Source organism: Punica granatum, chromosome 5 (genome assembly GCF_007655135.1).
Source record: "Punica granatum isolate Tunisia-2019 chromosome 5, ASM765513v2, whole genome shotgun sequence".
In the NCBI taxonomy this organism is placed as follows: domain Eukaryota; kingdom Viridiplantae; phylum Streptophyta; class Magnoliopsida; order Myrtales; family Lythraceae; genus Punica; species Punica granatum.
The window spans coordinates 5,079,707-5,097,074 of record NC_045131.1 but is presented as its reverse complement, the minus strand read 5'-3'; the positions used below and the strand labels follow the sequence as shown (position 1 = coordinate 5,097,074).

Below are 17,368 nucleotides of genomic sequence, written 5' to 3'. Positions count from 1 at the left end.
TTTTTAATTTTTTTCTTGTCTTAGGAAAAACCTCATTTTCTGCCATCCTAGTTCTCATTTGTTTGGTGTGATTTTCAACTCTACATGTGTGTAAATATCAATTTTTCAGTACTGTATTATATGAAAAGATTACTTTTCATTTTTCATATAATGTAAATGTTAAAAATTGGTGTGATTTATTTGAATATAATTTCTCCCTGCGATGTCTTCTTTACTTAATTACTGTCTAATTAAGTGCTCTATGCTACTTCTCGTTGTAGAGGAAGAAAATAGAGAAGGTTAATCTAAGACTTAGAAGTCCATTTTACGAAGCGTTTATTAGAATTTAGAAGCTGGAACTTGGAATCCCCTCCGTCAGGTCAAGAAGTCAACTCCAAACGGAAACCGTCATCTTCTGGTCCCAAGGAAAACCTTATTTTTAACGGAGGCACATTAATGGCAGGGATGGGGAACCGGCTGAAGCCAAGCCGGCTTGAACTGCGGCGGCGAGAGTGAGAGAGACTCAGTCCTCTCTCTCTCTCCATTAGTTGGCTGAAAGTGTTGCATGCAAAATAATGCATTATTATTATTATTATTATTATTTGGGCAAGAAAAGACAATTAGAGATATATAAAGACAGTAAGATACAACTAATAAAGTTAATTATTTTTGTACGTCATTAATTAATTAATTATATAATTCATGATGTTGCCATAGCCAACCCAAAAATGGACAATATCGTGATGGTAACATTTCCTTGTGCTTGCTTATTGTGCGTTTGCTATCCAATGAGATGGTAATATTTCCTTCTGCTTTGCTTATCATTATGTGCTTACTTGTTATCGTATGTGATGTCAGACTGACCACGCCGGGGCAAAGCCGGAAGTTGTAGTATGTAAAACCGTATCAAATGCAATATAATGAATTGTATCTAGGACGTTGAGAGTAAAAAAATGATTTTATCACCAAAACAAATGATTTGATATTCTCAATCGCGCAAGTTCGGTGTGCAAAAGTTTACAAATAATAAGAAAATTATATTCAAATTACCAAAAATTTTAAGTTTTAGAGTGCGAATAAATTTTTGAGGTGATTCTATTCTAAAAATCGACAATTTCTTACTAATTCTCAGAATTTCTAAAGCTCAAAATGCAACATGAATTCTTCCATTATGAGCAAGGGCAAGTTAAAAACTTTCAACTTTTGCTAGGATTTATGAGAAATTTAGGGACAAGTTAAAATTTGAAAATATCATCATCACATAGTGCCTCCGTCCGTCCCTATGACGACGTTTTTGTTCGTTTACACGATCAATCGAGAGAAAACTGATAAATATTTATACGTGTAAAGATACTTGAGAAGGTAAAACCGTAAAAGTATCGAGAAAATCAATTTCTAATTAAGGATCATGGTGTGTATATATATTTACATATATTTATGGGTGGTGCAAATTGAGAAGATTTTAATAATAAATTGTGGGAGTTGCGAGAGTTGATAAGTACTCGATATTAACACTCTAACAGATGCCAAAAAAGCCTTCATTCGTGAGAACATGAAAATCAGAGCTGGAGTTAGTTGGGCTGTCTTCTCTCTCTATGCAGGCTGGTCCATGTTCTTAATTTTACATATATTTATATATTAAATTTTTTATCCCTTGGAATTTCGAAGAGCTGATGTCTCACCTTTCGTGATTTGGACTCTAGCAATATCCACACACACATGTATCTTAATGTTCCAGCAAACTGGACATACATACAAGTTTGACAGGCATCAAATGTACTTTTAGTAACGTTGGGAGGCTTGCTCTCTTTCTTCCTAGTAAGATGTCGTCATTTCACAAAGAAAGTCATCCGAATTTCGAACAAGACTGTTGTTGACACTTTCTTGGCCTATAGCAATCTCATTAGCTCGGAATTCAGGAATCGAGATGTGCTAGCAGCATGCAGTTACGGCACGTAACAGCACTACTTGTATACCATCTTCGCGTTGTATACATAGTACCATACATGAAAAGGACCGTCTACTGCTGCATCTGAAACCAATAGACTAGAGAACCTCGAAGCCGAAGCACATGTTTGTAACGAGCAGATGCTGGGAATATAATTATTGAAAATTGAAAATTGAGAAACATTTTTTTTTAAAAAAATCTCACAATAATTAAAACATTTTTCGTCCCATAATTGCCTCAGCTACTGTTCTGTTGTCTCAGAAATTTTAACTCCCAGCCTCCCAGGCGGTCTTAATAATTCCTCGTGGGTTTCAATCTTCGAAAAGAGATCAAGAAAATGAAAGGTGGAAAGATGTTCACATCAACAAATTATCTCCATCGGTACTCTAGTTGGATCGAAGACGCTTGCAACTTATTACACGCACCTGAATTGCGACAAAGAAATGCTCTATAATGGGATGTCTCCCGAACTGCAACGGGGAAAACTCTGTAAACCTCTGGATTCCTGTTAAAATCGAAGTCGTTTTCCTACAGAACAATCTAAGCACCAACGTCCCGAGACGATCCTTCCCCGGGCTTTGCCTTCTTCAAGCCAAACCATCAAAATTGATCTATTCAATATCCTTGTGGAATTTATTTTCATATCACAGCAAGGGAAGTGGTAAGACCAACGACCGGGAAGCTAGTTCCTCATGTGAGGCTGATTGAGGTTGCGTACGACTGGAGCAGAGTAAGAGCTTGCTCGGCAATAGCCCTGTTCCTTGCCTGCTTCACCCATGAACTGATTACCTCCACTGCTCGGCTGTCTTTCACACCCTCTTCCAGGGCATCAGCTGCCTCCGCAAGTTTCCCTTCTGCTAAGTAGCTCTCAACCTGGCTTATAACAGATTCGATCCCATTGCCTGAGTAGTTTGCTTCCCGAACCTACGACCACAAGCAATTAAATTCAGTATCTTTCTCTATTTTCTTAAACTTTTGGTTCGAAAAAGTAGTACGGTGACTCATTAATAATCAGAGGGGTGGGAGGAAGTTACCAGATCAAATAACACTATCTACTTCCCGAATATTCTCATACTTTCTTAAGATATGTTTTCAATGCAGTGGCAAATGGATCTCCAGGTTCAGTTACCTTTAACCAGGAGGCAATGTGTGCTAGGGAATGTGCCAAGATGCCACCACCCCCTGGCGGGATTAGGCTGAAGTGTCGCAGTGTACCTTTTAATGTATCAAACTGCAAGACATAGATATAGATTAGTATTTTCTACGAGAAATTGATCTGAGCCGAATTGAACAATTTCATGTAAAGAAAATTAACTATCAGACATGGTGAATTATGGTGGACTATATCAATTATATGTTCCCCTATCAGAATAATTGGGAAGGGCGTACATTTTTTAACCAGATCACCCACATGATAAAATGCAAGAGATAGCAACTTTGATGAATACTAGTGCATCAAAGAGCATAAATTAATGGATCAGAGAAAGAAAACTAGCCTGCTGATTCAATTGCAATACAGTATCAGTTCCATGATCAATTGTTTCTTCAGGGAGTGATGACAAGACCAAATCCAAAACCGAATCTTTGTCAATCCCGTTGAGATAGGTTCTCAAGGCTTCAATCTCCACTTTAATAGGTAGTCCTTTGGAAAGAGCATCTTCTAGTGCTAGTGCTCCCTGGTGGAACCATATGTGTGGGGAAAGCAAATTGATTTCACAGAAAGTGAAGCAAAAATATCATCATAGATCTGATAATAATTTGCAAGATACTTACCAAGGCAAGCTTGTGAACAGAATGACTCTGGCGGGCCTCCTCAGATCGTGCATAGAATGCCATGCACAAGGCATTTATCTAGAAGTAAAAGCTAAGATATATTGGTCTTCAGATGCCAAATAATTGAACATATGCATCGGTCATTTATAACAGAAACGGATCTGCATGTTTAATGCTCAACACAGATTTGAAATCGAGTGTTCTTATGCAGTTCAGGCATACTAGTAGCGTTATTGATTTCTGTCTCACACAATCATAACAGATAACTGGTTTCATCTCGCCTTGACAATGATTGGTGAATTCTCTTGGATTTAATAGCAACCAGGAGAGCGGACAGCAAGGCAAACAATGTGGAAGTATATATGCAGTCCTCAACAAGACATATGCTAATGGCATACCATAAGAAAGCTTCCCTATAATATTGCATGAAGACGTCAGAAGAAGCACTCCATTTATTGATGGTTGAGATAATAAGATCTTTCATAGATACTCATTGAAAAGAAAAAAAAACTTGAGAAATTTGACCAATGCACGTGAAATTCTGAGACAAGCAACTTATATGAAGCTCTATCAGACATCTTACATGAAGATTAGCTTCTGCCATTTTCTCGACCTGAGAGGCCTTTTCACGTGCAATTGCTGCAGACATTTCTGCTTTCGATAGTTCCTCCACTTTTTTTAATTTCAGTTCAGCTTCTTTCTCCTGCAATTGATGAAGGATCAGTGCCAAATCAGTAAAGGAGATGCTGCAGTCCTGAGGAATGTGAGAGAGGCAAAAGTTTTTGATGATATAAACCAGAGTTAGACCTTCTCCGCGAGCTCCATCTTGTGTTTCTCTTCCAACTTCTGTTGAAGTGACTTTATAGCAGCCGCTGCTTTTGCCCTCTCTCTTTTCAATTCCTACATCGTAAAGTGAAATTTCAAGTGCCATAGAACTCAGCTAAAAAGAAGCCATGAAGGATATCATGGAGATAATTTCTGATAGAGGGGAAGAGGCATAGCACAACCGATTCTGTGACACAAGATGCGCTGGTATTGCAAAGGCAGGAATAAAAATAAAGCTGCTCTGAATTAGAAAAACAAAATTTCTATGACCTTATCTAATAGTGCAGCCTCTTCTGCATGCATCAGTTCCCTGGCAATGGCATCCTTCAGTTCCTTCTCATACTTCTCCTGAAGAAGAAAATGATCTCTTAAAACTACAATGTTTTGAAACTTGACCCCAGCTTTTTTTTTTTTAAGGAGAACAAAAATGGGATGGATGAGCAGGTAAACTCAATCATCCGCACCTTCATTGCTTTTTTCTCTTCTGTAAAAGCACGGGCATCCAACTCTGCTTGTCTCAATTCAGCAGCATGAATTGCTTGTAAGAAATCAAGAATCAGCTTTCCGTCCTTGGATGCTGCAGCTTCACCCAACTCCTCCATTGCACTAGCAAATGCCTTCTAGACCAATAAAAACAGTAAATGAAACATTTATTAGACATCGCCTCGAAAATTAAGAACCGACTTTATGAATGAAAAATATAGAAAGTAAAATACTACCTCGCTTTCGCCATTTCCATTAAGATACACTGAAGATTTCTCATTGTCCTTATCCCGCAGATGATACGCATCCAAAAGTGGGGTTGCTGTTTCTATGACACTGGGTGAGTCCTGCAAGAATATGCACAAATGTTTACAAGAAGGAGAATGATCCAAGCAGCATTATAAAGAATGGAAAAAAAAACTATTTATTATCACGAGCAACTTCATGTCGGTATAAAATTATTAGAACTTCTAGTCTTACTATTCACCATCTATTTTTTAAATGTCATCAACAGTTTCAACAGTACTATAAGTTAAAAAATTTCGGATCCGTCACTAATTAAGTGTGCTCAATATTCCTAATAGATGTAGCTTTCTCATCTCCAAACATCTCAAAAGCTAAATTTGCAACATCAACTAGCATAAGATAAATATCTTTACACAAATCTGAATTCTGATGTATTGCCCGCCTCAGGATAGAAACATGTGAAAAACAAATTGAAGGTGAAAACACGGACGGTGCACGCAACTTAATGTAAACGCCCTTTAACAGTAAGCGGACTAGTTTCACAAGGAAGTGCAATGGCATACAAACTAAAGCAATCAGTATGACTCATTAGACGAAAAATAACATATATACCTCCTTTCTGTCTTCTTCAAGGATATGCTGTACTGGTGATTCAACTTCAGTGTCTGCAGCAGTTGAACTACCATCTGTTGATGCATGAGAAACTTGACCTGCCTCACTCGGTTGCACACTAATCTTAGCATCTGGGCTTTCCCTATCAAGTTTTTCTTCTGCTGATATTATAGTAGCTGTACTGTGATCATTTGAAATAATGCTGCTGGCATGCAACTTCTCTTCGTCCAAAACCTTATCTTCACTAGGTGCAGTTTCAGACTTATCCTGTGCACGGGGCAGAATTTCATTCTGCCTATCATGAAGTGCTTCAGAAGTGGATGCAATTGAATGAGACTCTCCCTTTTCCTTCACATTCTCTTTGTTTGGACTCACTTTATCCCGCACTTCCATGCTGGGTAGAACCTTTTCCTCAACCTTATGGCTGAAAGGTTTTGCTTTCTGGCTGGCAGTGCTTCGATCTTCATCATTAAGACCAACCTCAGCTTGAGAATCCTGCTTTTCCTTATGAAGAATTTGGTCTAGATAGCCAGCTTGATGAGCAGCCAGGACAGCCGCGCCAACAGCTATGCCTCCAATGACAACTTTCGAAAAAGAATTCCCTGATTCCGGAGGTTTACTTGCAGTTCCAGGTTTGGGGGACGCATTCTGAGGAGATGCAGTTGAAAATTCCTTTCTCGAGGAAAGATATGAGGGCTTCTGCTGCATTTAGAGCACCAAAAACATAAGGATTAGAAATCTCTTGAAGATCTTACAGAGAAATATTATCCTTGCTACTGATACATTGGCAGGGAGGGAGAATTAGGCTGAGTACAATGAACAAGAGCATACAGTTGGGATGCTAAATTATGTGATACAGAAACATGCATATTTCAGATGACACTATGATCTAGGGGCAACCAAAGAGACGAAAATGAAGCAGTAAAAGGATGAATGTTTCAGAACTTTTGTCTTTTCACAAAAAAAATCGCACACTTATTTCAAAAAGAATTCTAGGATATTGATGGTTCGAGCCGACCTTATAATAGGTACCAAGAGCTAATACAACAAACCAACTAGAGTAACATCTAGCAATCAGCCCTCTTTGCCCGGAAACCTTACTTTCCCTCTCTGTCCCTTACTAGTTTACATGGAAATTTAAGGAAATTGCAGAAAGCTTCAATGGGCACCTTACATCACTGATCTAGCAAGGGATAAAATTCTTTTTACTACCTTCAATTATATGTGATCAAACAGAAGAAGATGAAGCAAGCAAGATTTTTTTGCTAAGGCAGTGATAGATTCTCTCGGAGGACATAGCAGAAACCATGGCGTACTCACCTGTCTGCGAATTTGCCCAGGAATCCTCCTACTGGAGTTACGCAAAGAGAACTCCAAAACCTTCCTGCAAACAACAATGTCACTTAGCCAGTCGAAACTGCTCCAAGGAAATGCAAAATAAACCAAGCCGATGAAGCTCATCAGAACTCCCAGAAAACATCCCAAACAACGAGTTATCGATGCCAGAAAACCTAAACCATGATGCCGAGACCAACACGGCCGGCTCCAGGAGCTCGAGCTGCGCTTCGGAGACTATTTGAGCTGAGTCAAATCAGGAGAAATCGAGGAACGAAGCCTTGATTATACTGTCAGGAGTTCCAATGGACTTGCAGGCAATGGTGACTTACCGGATCATCTTTTACGATCAACTCGGTTCAGATTTCCATCGACAGTTGCAGACGAGCTGAGGAGAGGAGAGGACAGTGAATGGAAGGAAATGGTCTGGAAGGGAAAAGGAAATGCTTGCTTTGATGGTGGGCTTTCTTTTGCAGGCCTCATTTTCTCACGGGCCGACAGCTTGGGCCTTTTTTCCGGTCGGATCGGGTTACATGTATATGCTCATCAGCTCATGGCCGAATGTGCCGAAGGGGAGGGCAAATGCAAATCTAGGGAGTAGGAGGATTCGGTGTATTAGCCCTAGGAGGAAATAGCTTTTTCCCAATTTCTTTTTGAATATATCCCTAGTATCCAAAAGCTAAGAGAGCGTTTAGATTTAGAGTTGAGTTGAATTGAATTTTGATTTTAATTGATTTGTAATGATTGTATTATTGAATTATGAGAAAAAATGTAAAAAATAATAAATAATTGAGAGAAAGTAATGATTACGTAATTATTGTGTTGTTAAATGGTAAAAAAGTAATGAATAATTGAAAAAATTTAATATTAAAAATTAAATTGGATGATTAAAAAATTTTAAAAATAAAAAAAATAATGATTGTAAAATTGAATTGAAAATAAATGTCGTTCAATTGATTTGAGTTAAAAAATTTTTAAAAACGCACCGCACGGAATTATTCGGTTCGAGCTCCATATGTTTCTTAGTCGAGTATGTCGCTCGGAAGACTACCGAAAGTTTGGCGCCGTTAACCGCGAAGGGGCCCGCAACCGCAACACCTTCTTCGCCTCTGCAAACTCTTCCGCCTCCTCTGGCGCAGTCTCTCCGATCAGCTTCAGCTCTCGAGTCGGAGCTCATGGGCCATAATAAGCCTAGGCGTTTCAAGACCCATCATAACAGCCACAAAGGCCAATCCAGTAGAACCCATCGAATCCCCAGGTACGTCAAACATTCTGTCGAGCACCCCACCTTTGTACCTTACCCTTGATGGTGTGAAAAATATGAGGAACTTCAATTCAACGTCTTGCTCGTTGTCACGGTTTGTTTGTTCTTCAACTATTTTCAGGGATGAAGAGTCTCTCCCAGCTGACCCAGGTACAGCTTTTTCTGGTTTTACGCTTCAGTCGAGTCATTGCGGGGGGAAATTGACATTTTTAGATCTCTAAGAAGTTTTGGAACTGTAAGCGAGTCATGATATTTCAGATACAAAGGGCCAACTTGTGTAATCTTAGCTATAGGTACTTACGGGACGTGGGAGCTCCAACTGTTTGATGAAATGCCTCAGCGGTGATTGGTTTCTATTTGTTAGTTGATCTGATAGGATTGTTCAATCTTTAAATGCTTGCAGCCAATGAAGAGGAGTCTACAACGCCTAAAGTTCAGCTTGCTATGTGGGTGTGTCCTCTTCTCCTTGGGTGGACTATCTCTTCATTTAATTTATGTGCATAGAAGTTTTCACGGCCTTTACTGGCATTATCCCTTCCAAAGCAGGGCATTCGTGTTAACATATGATGCTTTATCCATACTGTTTCATGATATCCAAGAAGTTATGTGTTTTGTTAGTCCTAGTTTGTTAGATTGATAGCTTGAGTGAGTGCATAATGATGATTCCTTGTCCATGACAGCTCATGTATTTATTTTTCTTCTTTTACCTCTGTGTCAGCATTGTCAGTTTTAAGCTTTTGTGTGTGTCCCATACTTTTCCTTGTAGTGGTATCTTACTGAATCTGGAAATTGAATTGGCCAATAAAAAAATCCGTGGCTTTCTTTTTTAAGTTTTGAATGCGATCTGTAATAGATGTTTTATCACAAAACTTACTCATTTTTTGCTGATACAGGATTTTGGGCAATGTGATGCCAAAAAGTGCACAGGCCGCAAACTTTCAAGATTTGGCCTATTGAAAGAAAGTATCTTCTTTTCATACTCTTTTCTGGTTTTTCCTTCATCATGACTTTCTACGGAAATGACCCCTCTGTTAGAATAAAGTATGAGAAACAATATTTTCCTTGAGCATTAAAAGTTGAACTCAGCGTGATTACAAAGGACAGGGTATCAGTGGAAGATCAATTCAAGTGTGATTGCAAATTACAGTGTCTACTGTGTACTTTGGGATGATTGCAACTTTTGCTCATTGAATATTGAAAAAGCCACTTAATGTGTTATGAATATCTTTCTCGAAGTGGATTAGCGCATCTCATAGAATATCAAGTCATTAAATTTTTAGGCAAATGCCAACTCGGCTAAAGAAGTGATGGAGATGGTCCATTTTTCGATGATTGGTTTGATTGATGGAGATTTCTTTGCAGGAGATGCGAGTAAATAGTGGATTCGGCGGTGTAGCTCTGAGGTAATTTCTACTAATTTGACTGTTCAGACTCCTCTGTTCATCCATTTTGTGGTTTAGCTAGCTATCTCCTTCAGCTAACAAATCAAGACTATGCAGTGAATTACTAATCAAATGGCTGTATAGTGAGAATATCTCAAGTCATGAGACAGAGATGGCAATGCATCTGATAAATGTTATTGGTCAGTCCTGTTGGGCAGCAGTGTGTTTCAAGAGAAGATTACAGCTTGATCAAGAGGAAAGGACTGGCGGTTGTGGATTGTTCATGGGCCCGCTTGGCTGATGTACCTTTTGTGAAGCTCCACTGTGCTGCCCCACGCCTCTGTATGAACTTTGATACTGTAAACTATTATTATTATTTATTTAGGTGTTGGTGTTATGAGATCTTTATTATGCAGTTTTTAGTCGGAGCTTGATCCAGTGCTCGAAATTATCCTTAGCTTTCCATTTTCCTGCACTTTTTTTTTTCTTGTTCATTTTCATGGAAGGAGTTCTTTCTCATATTGTCCTTTGGGAACTGGCAAATTATATGAAACCGCAGTGCCTTGGCTGGTGGCAGCAAATCCAGTAAATTATGGTCGACCATGTGAGCTATCATGCGTGGAGGCTTTATCTGCTGCTCTAATTATATGGTACAATTTTCGTTCTCATTTTCTCAAACTAGATTGTTCAAGATGTTTCTTCTTCCGTCATACCTTTAAAAACTTTTATTTATTCAAAAAGCAATCCAAACAAATGGAAGCTATGCATTTTTTTTTTAATGGAGGTTAAAGTGCTTCAATATTGTTAGTATAGCTGTTGCATGCATCCTGGCAACTTTCATTTGAAAACCCAGTAAGGATATTGACTGGAATTGGATCCTCAACTTGTGGTGCCTTCGCATTTCCTTGGTCTCAGCATGAAATTTAACCAGAGCTTGTTATGATTCTGTGTTTGCTTAATTTAATTATTCGAAATTTTATCTTTTAATGTATGGAGCTGTGAAATACATTCTCTCACAAGCATTGGCCATTAGTGTTTACAGTGTTTAGTGTCTTTCCTTGACAGTGGTGAAGAGGAAACTGCACATTTGTTGTTAGGAAAGTTCAAGTGGGGTCATGCTTTTCTTTCACTAAACAGGTATTCTATTTCCCCTTTCTGCTGATGTTTGAGCACAGACATTCTCCTCGCTGGTGTTAGTGGTTTCAAGCTGCAAATGAAAAAATTTCTAAAAAATTGAGCGGAAAAATCGGGTCCTGTAATTACTTTAATCTGAAAGTGTGTGTGGAGGTCATATTCTTCAAGCCGCCTAAAGAAATTTTGACTCAGCTTGCAATATAGGAAGCCTTATGACTGTTGGTATGAGATGGTGAATCTAGGAAGTTGTTGGTAGACTATTTTCAAAGCTTGCAAGGATTTGGTATTTGAGGCATGGATTGATACAGGGAACTTCTGAAGGCTTATTCTGAATGTGAGAATGGCGCTGATATTATATCAGTCCAAAATACTTGGCTCTCTCAGCAGGCTCAGGACCCCAAGGCTCCCTCGGATAATCAAGGTACATTTTTAGAAAATCATCTCTTCTTCCTCGTGAGAGTTACTTCTTGATGCTGAATCATCTCCTTCCTCATGAGAGTTACTTCTCGATGCTGACTAGTTAGTGTTCCTTTTCATATTTTGAAAGAAAAAAGTACCGATTGCTTTATCAAAGAGGGTAGTGCGGTGGCGCACTCTTTCGCTTGGTAATCAAGAAATTCTAGGTTTGATACTCAGGTGCGAGTACCTGTGTTCCTTTATTAAATATTTAGGATTTTTATTTTATTGTGCTGGGCCCATGGGTCTCCTTGTAACCGAAAAAAACATACTGGTTGCTTATGAAGTGTGGGTCGGAATTGGTGCCCTGTGGTCATAGCCGTTTGGCTTTTGCCAGACGATTAAGGCAGAGGGAATAAGATCTTAGAGCGTGCAGCAATCTCTCTTATTTTTGCTTCGGACGAAATTTGAAAAAGTTTATTTCAGTGGGTCCTATATAGAAGCCTGTACTCTTCTGGAACCCAGCACTTCTTTTCATCAATGCGATTCTATTCTCTGGTTTAAAACTGGAAATATATACATACATATATATATATATATATATATATATACTTTTTTTATATATAATTTTGGTAGAAAGTCACTACGATATTGCAGATCTGGTCTTACTACCACTGAACGGATCATGTTGAACCTGACTATGCAGGTGATGCGGCAGCATCTTTCAGTGACGAAGAGGATTCCAATTCTGATTCTGATGAGGGGCTTCCACCTCTCGAGAGGAATATGAATCATTTGACTCTACAGGAAAGTGAGGAGGAGAGTGAATAGAGATATTATGCAGCCCAAGCTAGCTGTTTATTCTAAACTAAGGCGCGACACTTGCACGAGGCTGCGGGTCTGAAAAAAATTTCTTTATTATTTAGTTTATCATAGTAGTATAACTAAAACTAATAATACAATTACTGAAGTGGAAAATTATGATTTTTCAATTGATAGTAAATGATACAAAAGATTATATTAATCTTTGTAATATATAATTGCTGGGACATTTACCATTTTTTGCCATTTACAAAATCTACAAATGGAGACTTTCATTCTTCGACTTTTAGAATGTCACATTTAATACATTTCTATAATTTATTATTATTATTATTATTGATGCGACATCATTTTGCTTGGGCCACATGTCTCTACATGACCGGCTCTACTTGTTGCAATACTGAGGGTCCCATGGATGCCTACTCGTGGATTCCTTACTCTTTTCCACCCAATACGTCGTCTATCAAATATCGACCTCCGGTCCCGTGTCGACCTCAAGTCATCTGTCGACCATGGGCCCTCAACCTTTAGTCCTAGACCTCAAGTTCTTCTTGGGTCTTTAGGTCCTAGTAGACCTCAAGTCCTTGACCTAAGGTCCTCCTTGTATCCTCGACCTCTAGTCTTCCTTGGGTCCTAATCTCTTCGACCTCAAGTCCTCCGGTCCTCCTTGGGTCCTCGACCTCCTGCTCTCCCGGGGTCCTCGGGTAGTCCTCCTTGGGCCCTCAACCTTCGACTCTCCTTGGGTCTTCGGGTCCTCGACCTCAAGTCTTCCTTGAGTCCTCGACCTCAAGTCCTTCGTTCCTCCTTGGGGCCTTGACCTCTGGCTCTCCTTGGGTCCTCAACCTCCTTGAGTCCTTGGGTCATCGACCTCAAGTCCTCGTTGGGTCCTCCAGTCCTCGACCTCAAGTCTTTGACCTCAGGTCCTCCTTGGATCCTCGACTGTAAGTCTTCCTTAGGTCTTTAGATCCTCGACCTCAAGCCTCCCTTTGATCTTGGGTCATCCGTTGATCTCCTTCCCATCAGTCCCCTCAACCTGCAGCACCCGGGGGTTGCCCCCTGGGAAGACACTTTGACACCCAAGTTAGAGATAGAGAGAGAAGCTCTCAATGGGGGGGGGAGAGAATGGGCTTAGTGTCTCATATATATAGAGAAATTTTCCTAGCGCGAAGAGTACTCGAAGTGTATTTAATGACTTGTATTTAAAGAAAATCGGTCTAATATAAGCTAGATATATTAGCGACACGTCATCAACATGTAAACGACTTTTAATTTATAGACATGTCAACGACATGCTATCGATGCGTAAGCGACCCTCTAATTTTATTATACTTTACATGTGCCCCGATGGATTTGTGATGCCATTAAAAGATCTAAGGGTCAAAATATTGTCTTTAATATTAAAAGGACTATAAAAAACTAGCATTTTACCATGAAATATAATTTGACATTCTATTGTAGAATTTGCCATTAGTTATATAAAGATAAAGATAAAGATAAATATAAAGATAAGGCAAATTCTAAAGATAAATAAATAAAGATTGATAAAATAGATAGATAGATAGATAGATAATAAAATAATAATAAAATGAAAATGAAATGAAATGAAACGAAATGAAAAGAAAACTAATGCATGAAGTCTTCAGTGCCCTTTCTTGGTCAGCTTGGAATATGGTGCAAACTCTGTTAGAAAGAACTCTTTCAGGCTCGAGTAGATAAGAGGAAAATGCAAGTGAATATGGATTAGCACGTTGGTTTCAGTAATGATCTGAAATTGAATCATCCATGCCATGCAATACCTCAAGTTTGAAGCATTATCGGAAATGTTTATGAACCTGCGGATGCGTGCAATTCGGATAATTGTTACCTTGATGCAGATCATGCAAATGCTTGTCACATTACATCAACATAACGAATTACATGACAAGAAACTTCATAGAACTTGAGACTGGAATGCTCAGAGAGCTTAACTCATTCGACTGCAAGAACAATTACCTATAGGCCGGATAGGGCAGAGTAAATGGAAACTATTCTATGCTAAGATCATTGCCAAAATAAGAAATCTGTATGAGAGAAATCTGTAAAATTCCTAGCCTGACTATTGTACAATTAGTATACAATAATTACAATCGAAATTGATTCCCCGTATCTTGCAATAAAACTCAAGGTCTTCCAATAAAAGGAAGTAATTCAAGTACTGACATAGCAATAACACAAATAGACATACATACAAACCAACTGCAGCATGCCTATATGATCACTGCAGACCGATATCAGAGTACAAAGCACACATGATAGTAAGGCAAACCAGAGTAGGTATGAGAGCTTCAATTGGTAAAAAACCACACGTATATGGTGACAACCGAACTGCTTCGACAATTCAATGACAGTATCGAAGAACGTTTTCACGAGCTAGACCAAAGAACCATCGGTGGAAGTTGCTTTGAAGTTGAAGGTGTGACGTGAAAAATCATACCCTGAGATTCAAAGAAGGTTTTGAGTTAATGTTAACCAAGAGAAAGCATGGAACATGAGAAAATCTTGGGGTCGATAAATCAAGATCTCCACAATTCCAAATAGACAGATACTCTAGAGAAGTCAGAAATTTTAAACTGCCCATGGGAATGGATATTAGATTCTTGCAACCATCGATTACCAACGTGAGAAGGGAAGCAAGACTTTTCATATTCATCCCTTCAAACAAAGTTTCTAGATTGTTGCATCCTTCAATCCGCAGTTCTCATAGGGACTTCAAGGGTTCTATGCCGCTGCTCTTTAAGTTCTTCTGCTTCGTGATTATATGCAAATGTTGAAGATTGATAAGCTTCCGCATATCTCTTGGCAAATCTTCAAGGCCATCACATCCATCAAGATATAAAAATTGCAAGCTCTGGAGGTTGCAAATCGACTTAGGTAGTCTCTTGATTTCGGCATTGTCAGATAGTTTTAGAAGCCTCAAATGCTTTAAGGAATCAATGTTACTGGGCAGTACCTCAAAAGTGGAATCTCTCAAGTCTAAGTACTCGCAGATACTTACAATTAGAGATCCATGCTTTCAAAACTTCATGAGAATTACATGGAAAAGAAAGGAGGGTTTGCAACTTTTTTGCTTGGCCCAAGAATGGCAGGATACGTACCAATTGGTTGTTGGAGTTGCCAGAGAATGATATATGTTGCACTCCATCCGGAATGCTTGTAGTGTCCTTTTCTACAACGGAATACTCATTTTGGGCGATAGATAGTGCAAGATTATGTACTATATCATGCATCTTAAATCCCTAAATTGCTCCGTATTCTTCAAGGTCTTGGAAGAAAGATCTTGCCAACAACTCTTTCATGTATCGATCACATGCCTCCCCTGGATTTTGATTATTATCTGATGTGCTGATAAGTCCAGCTGCTGTCCAAACCTGGCTTAAGTTAACGTTAAGAAACTCATAACCCTTGGGAAATAGTGAGCAGAAGACAAAAGCATCTCTTTAAATGAGATGCCAAATGATCGTAACATTATTGGCAAGATATCATCATCCTCTCGTAGAGTGTCCTATATACCCTTATCTCTGATTGATCTCCAGTATCTTACATCTGCATTAGAACGGAATAATCCTCCAAGAGCTTTTACCACGAGTGGGACACCTCCGCATTTGTCAATAATTTGTCTCCAAAATCTCCAGGAGCTCAGAATTTGTTACACTGCCATGCCCATCCTCCGAAGCCTTCTTGAACACAGACATACTGTCCCCATGTGACAACTGTCCTAACTTGTGCTCATAACTAGAGCCCCCAACAGATGCAACCTTTGAGCCACGAGTTGTCACGATTACACTACTACATGCAGTGCCACCTATTAGGAGATCCCTCAATTCATGCCATCGACTCGGATTGTCGCTCCACACGTCATCCAGTACGAGCAAAAACTTCTGGTCTTGCAAAAGCTCTTGCAACTTCACCTGCAACTGCTCTACTTCTAAAAGATGAATGCTCCGGATGATTATTGACTTATGCATTAAATACTTGATTATCTTTTGCAGGATAATCTTAAGATCGAAATCTTCAAATACACACACCCAGATTCTCGAAGCAAAGTGACATATTATCCTATCATCATTATACACCAACTTGGCCAGGGCGGTCTTCCCCATCCCTCCAATTCCAACAATCGAAACAATGAAAGGATTATTGTCAGTATCAGGGCTACATAGGCGCCGGACAATCTCATCCTTATCACTGTCTCGCCCAATTACTTCAAAGGCATTCACATGGGAATGTGTTTCGCGCCATAAGCTATGAGAATTGCTTCCAAAGTCAGTTTGCCGATTAAGATTAAACGCGTCCTTCCTGGCCGTAATCTCATCCAACCTCGTCATGATCTCCTTGATTTGATGGCCCATCTTAAGACGGAAGGCAAGTGGATTGGAGCTGGAAAACAAGCGGCCTGTCTTTCCAAGCAAGTTCCATTGCCTAATGACTTGCTTTCGATGTGCTTCGCACTCAAATTCATCCAGTATGTTATCAGAGTCATACAAGAAATCTTTAAGATCATCCAGCCAGACTCGAAGACTCTGCTCGCGGGACTGCCACTGCTCAGCATCTGCAATGACCTCTAATAATGAAGAGAGTTCTATGCAGTTTACGAAGTTCATCGCGAACCCCACAAGCCAAGGAAATTTCATCAGCAACCAGGGAGACTACCTTATCCAGTAAACTCTGTGTGCAGCCATGGAGTACTGATTCTGCCGCCATGCAATATATCTGGAAAGATGAAGAAAGCACAGCTGACGAGGTCGCACGATATTAGAGAGTAACAGCGGGGACTGAGTAAACTCAATAGGGGCTTGATCGGTTGGCTTCAGTGGAGCCTGCTGTCGAAGTGAATGTTCTACAATTATATATCAACCCAAAGTACTCCCGGCATGCAATGTAACATATGTAAAGCTTGTAGATATATCCATATGTATAAAACATAACTACCTTATAATTATTACTCAGCTGCTCCCATAAGCTATAGGGTGCATATAATCTACCTTAAATTTCAAAAATAGAATTTACTGAATAGGATATTATGTTGCAAATCTGGAAATTATGATATCGTCAAATGATGAACACTCTATCAAAGTCAAAAATAAAAAATCAACTTGGGTAAATCTAAGTGGTTTTCAATATTTATTTCCC

At 39.3% G+C, this 17,368-nt stretch overlaps 3 protein-coding genes across 6 annotated transcripts; 1 reads left to right on the top strand and 2 right to left on the bottom strand.

Moving 5' to 3' along the window:
* Nucleotides 1-2,244: 2,244 nt before the first annotated feature.
* Nucleotides 2,245-7,687, bottom strand: LOC116208364 (uncharacterized protein KIAA2012 homolog). 3 transcript variants are annotated; one of them, XM_031541751.1, is made up of 12 exons: nucleotides 7,534-7,687; nucleotides 7,187-7,250; nucleotides 5,867-6,568; nucleotides 5,245-5,355; nucleotides 4,990-5,145; nucleotides 4,796-4,873; nucleotides 4,508-4,600; nucleotides 4,284-4,403; nucleotides 3,701-3,778; nucleotides 3,424-3,603; nucleotides 3,057-3,158; nucleotides 2,245-2,851 (listed from the first exon to the last, which is right to left on the bottom strand). In XM_031541751.1, the coding sequence occupies exons 1-12, from the start codon at nucleotides 7,539-7,541 to the stop codon at nucleotides 2,618-2,620; spliced, it is 1,926 nt and encodes a 641-aa protein (XP_031397611.1). In that variant the 5' UTR covers nucleotides 7,542-7,687; the 3' UTR covers nucleotides 2,245-2,617. The 3 variants fall into 3 exon arrangements, with proteins under 3 accessions (XP_031397611.1, XP_031397612.1, XP_031397614.1); XM_031541752.1 differs by having other exon boundaries at nucleotides 4,990-5,142; XM_031541754.1 differs by having other exon boundaries at nucleotides 5,867-6,565.
* A 512-nt stretch (nucleotides 7,688-8,199) lies between these two features.
* Nucleotides 8,200-12,479, top strand: LOC116209348 (ribosome biogenesis protein TSR3 homolog). Of its 2 annotated transcripts, XM_031542960.1 has the most exons (10): nucleotides 8,201-8,459; nucleotides 8,587-8,615; nucleotides 8,869-8,915; nucleotides 9,359-9,424; nucleotides 9,828-9,868; nucleotides 10,053-10,189; nucleotides 10,407-10,497; nucleotides 10,913-10,984; nucleotides 11,290-11,402; nucleotides 12,084-12,479. In XM_031542960.1, exons 1-10 carry the CDS (start codon nucleotides 8,377-8,379, stop codon nucleotides 12,206-12,208), a joined length of 804 nt encoding a protein of 267 aa, XP_031398820.1. In that variant the 5' UTR covers nucleotides 8,201-8,376; the 3' UTR covers nucleotides 12,209-12,479. The 2 variants fall into 2 exon arrangements, with proteins under 2 accessions (XP_031398821.1, XP_031398820.1); XM_031542961.1 differs by lacking the exon at nucleotides 9,359-9,424 and having other exon boundaries at nucleotides 8,200-8,459.
* A 3,364-nt stretch (nucleotides 12,480-15,843) lies between these two features.
* LOC116207926 (disease resistance protein RGA2-like) lies at nucleotides 15,844-16,839 on the bottom strand. Its single transcript, XM_031541053.1, has one exon. The coding sequence runs from the start codon at nucleotides 16,837-16,839 to the stop codon at nucleotides 15,844-15,846; it is 996 nt and encodes a 331-aa protein (XP_031396913.1).
* Nucleotides 16,840-17,368: the final 529 nt, after the last annotated feature.

Excerpts from the sequence above, each read along its gene's own strand:
- LOC116209348 (XM_031542960.1), top strand. The coding sequence starts at position 8,377 with ATGGGCCATAATAAGCCTAGGCGTTTCAAGACCCATCATAACAGCCAC. Across the intron at positions 8,460-8,586 it reads AGAACCCATCGAATCCCCAG|GGATGAAGAGTCTCTCCCAG; the intron begins GTACGTCAAACA and ends AACTATTTTCAG. Across the intron at positions 8,916-9,358 it reads AAGTTCAGCTTGCTATGTGG|GATTTTGGGCAATGTGATGC; the intron begins GTGTGTCCTCTT and ends TTGCTGATACAG.
- LOC116208364 (XM_031541751.1), bottom strand. Across the intron at positions 4,601-4,795 it reads AGGCTGCACTATTAGATAAG|GAATTGAAAAGAGAGAGGGC; the intron begins GTCATAGAAATT and ends TTTACGATGTAG. Across the intron at positions 3,779-4,283 it reads TGGCAGAAGCTAATCTTCAT|ATAAATGCCTTGTGCATGGC; the intron begins GTAAGATGTCTG and ends TTTTACTTCTAG.
- LOC116207926 (XM_031541053.1), bottom strand. The coding sequence starts at position 16,839 with ATGAACTTCGTAAACTGCATAGAACTCTCTTCATTATTAGAGGTCATT.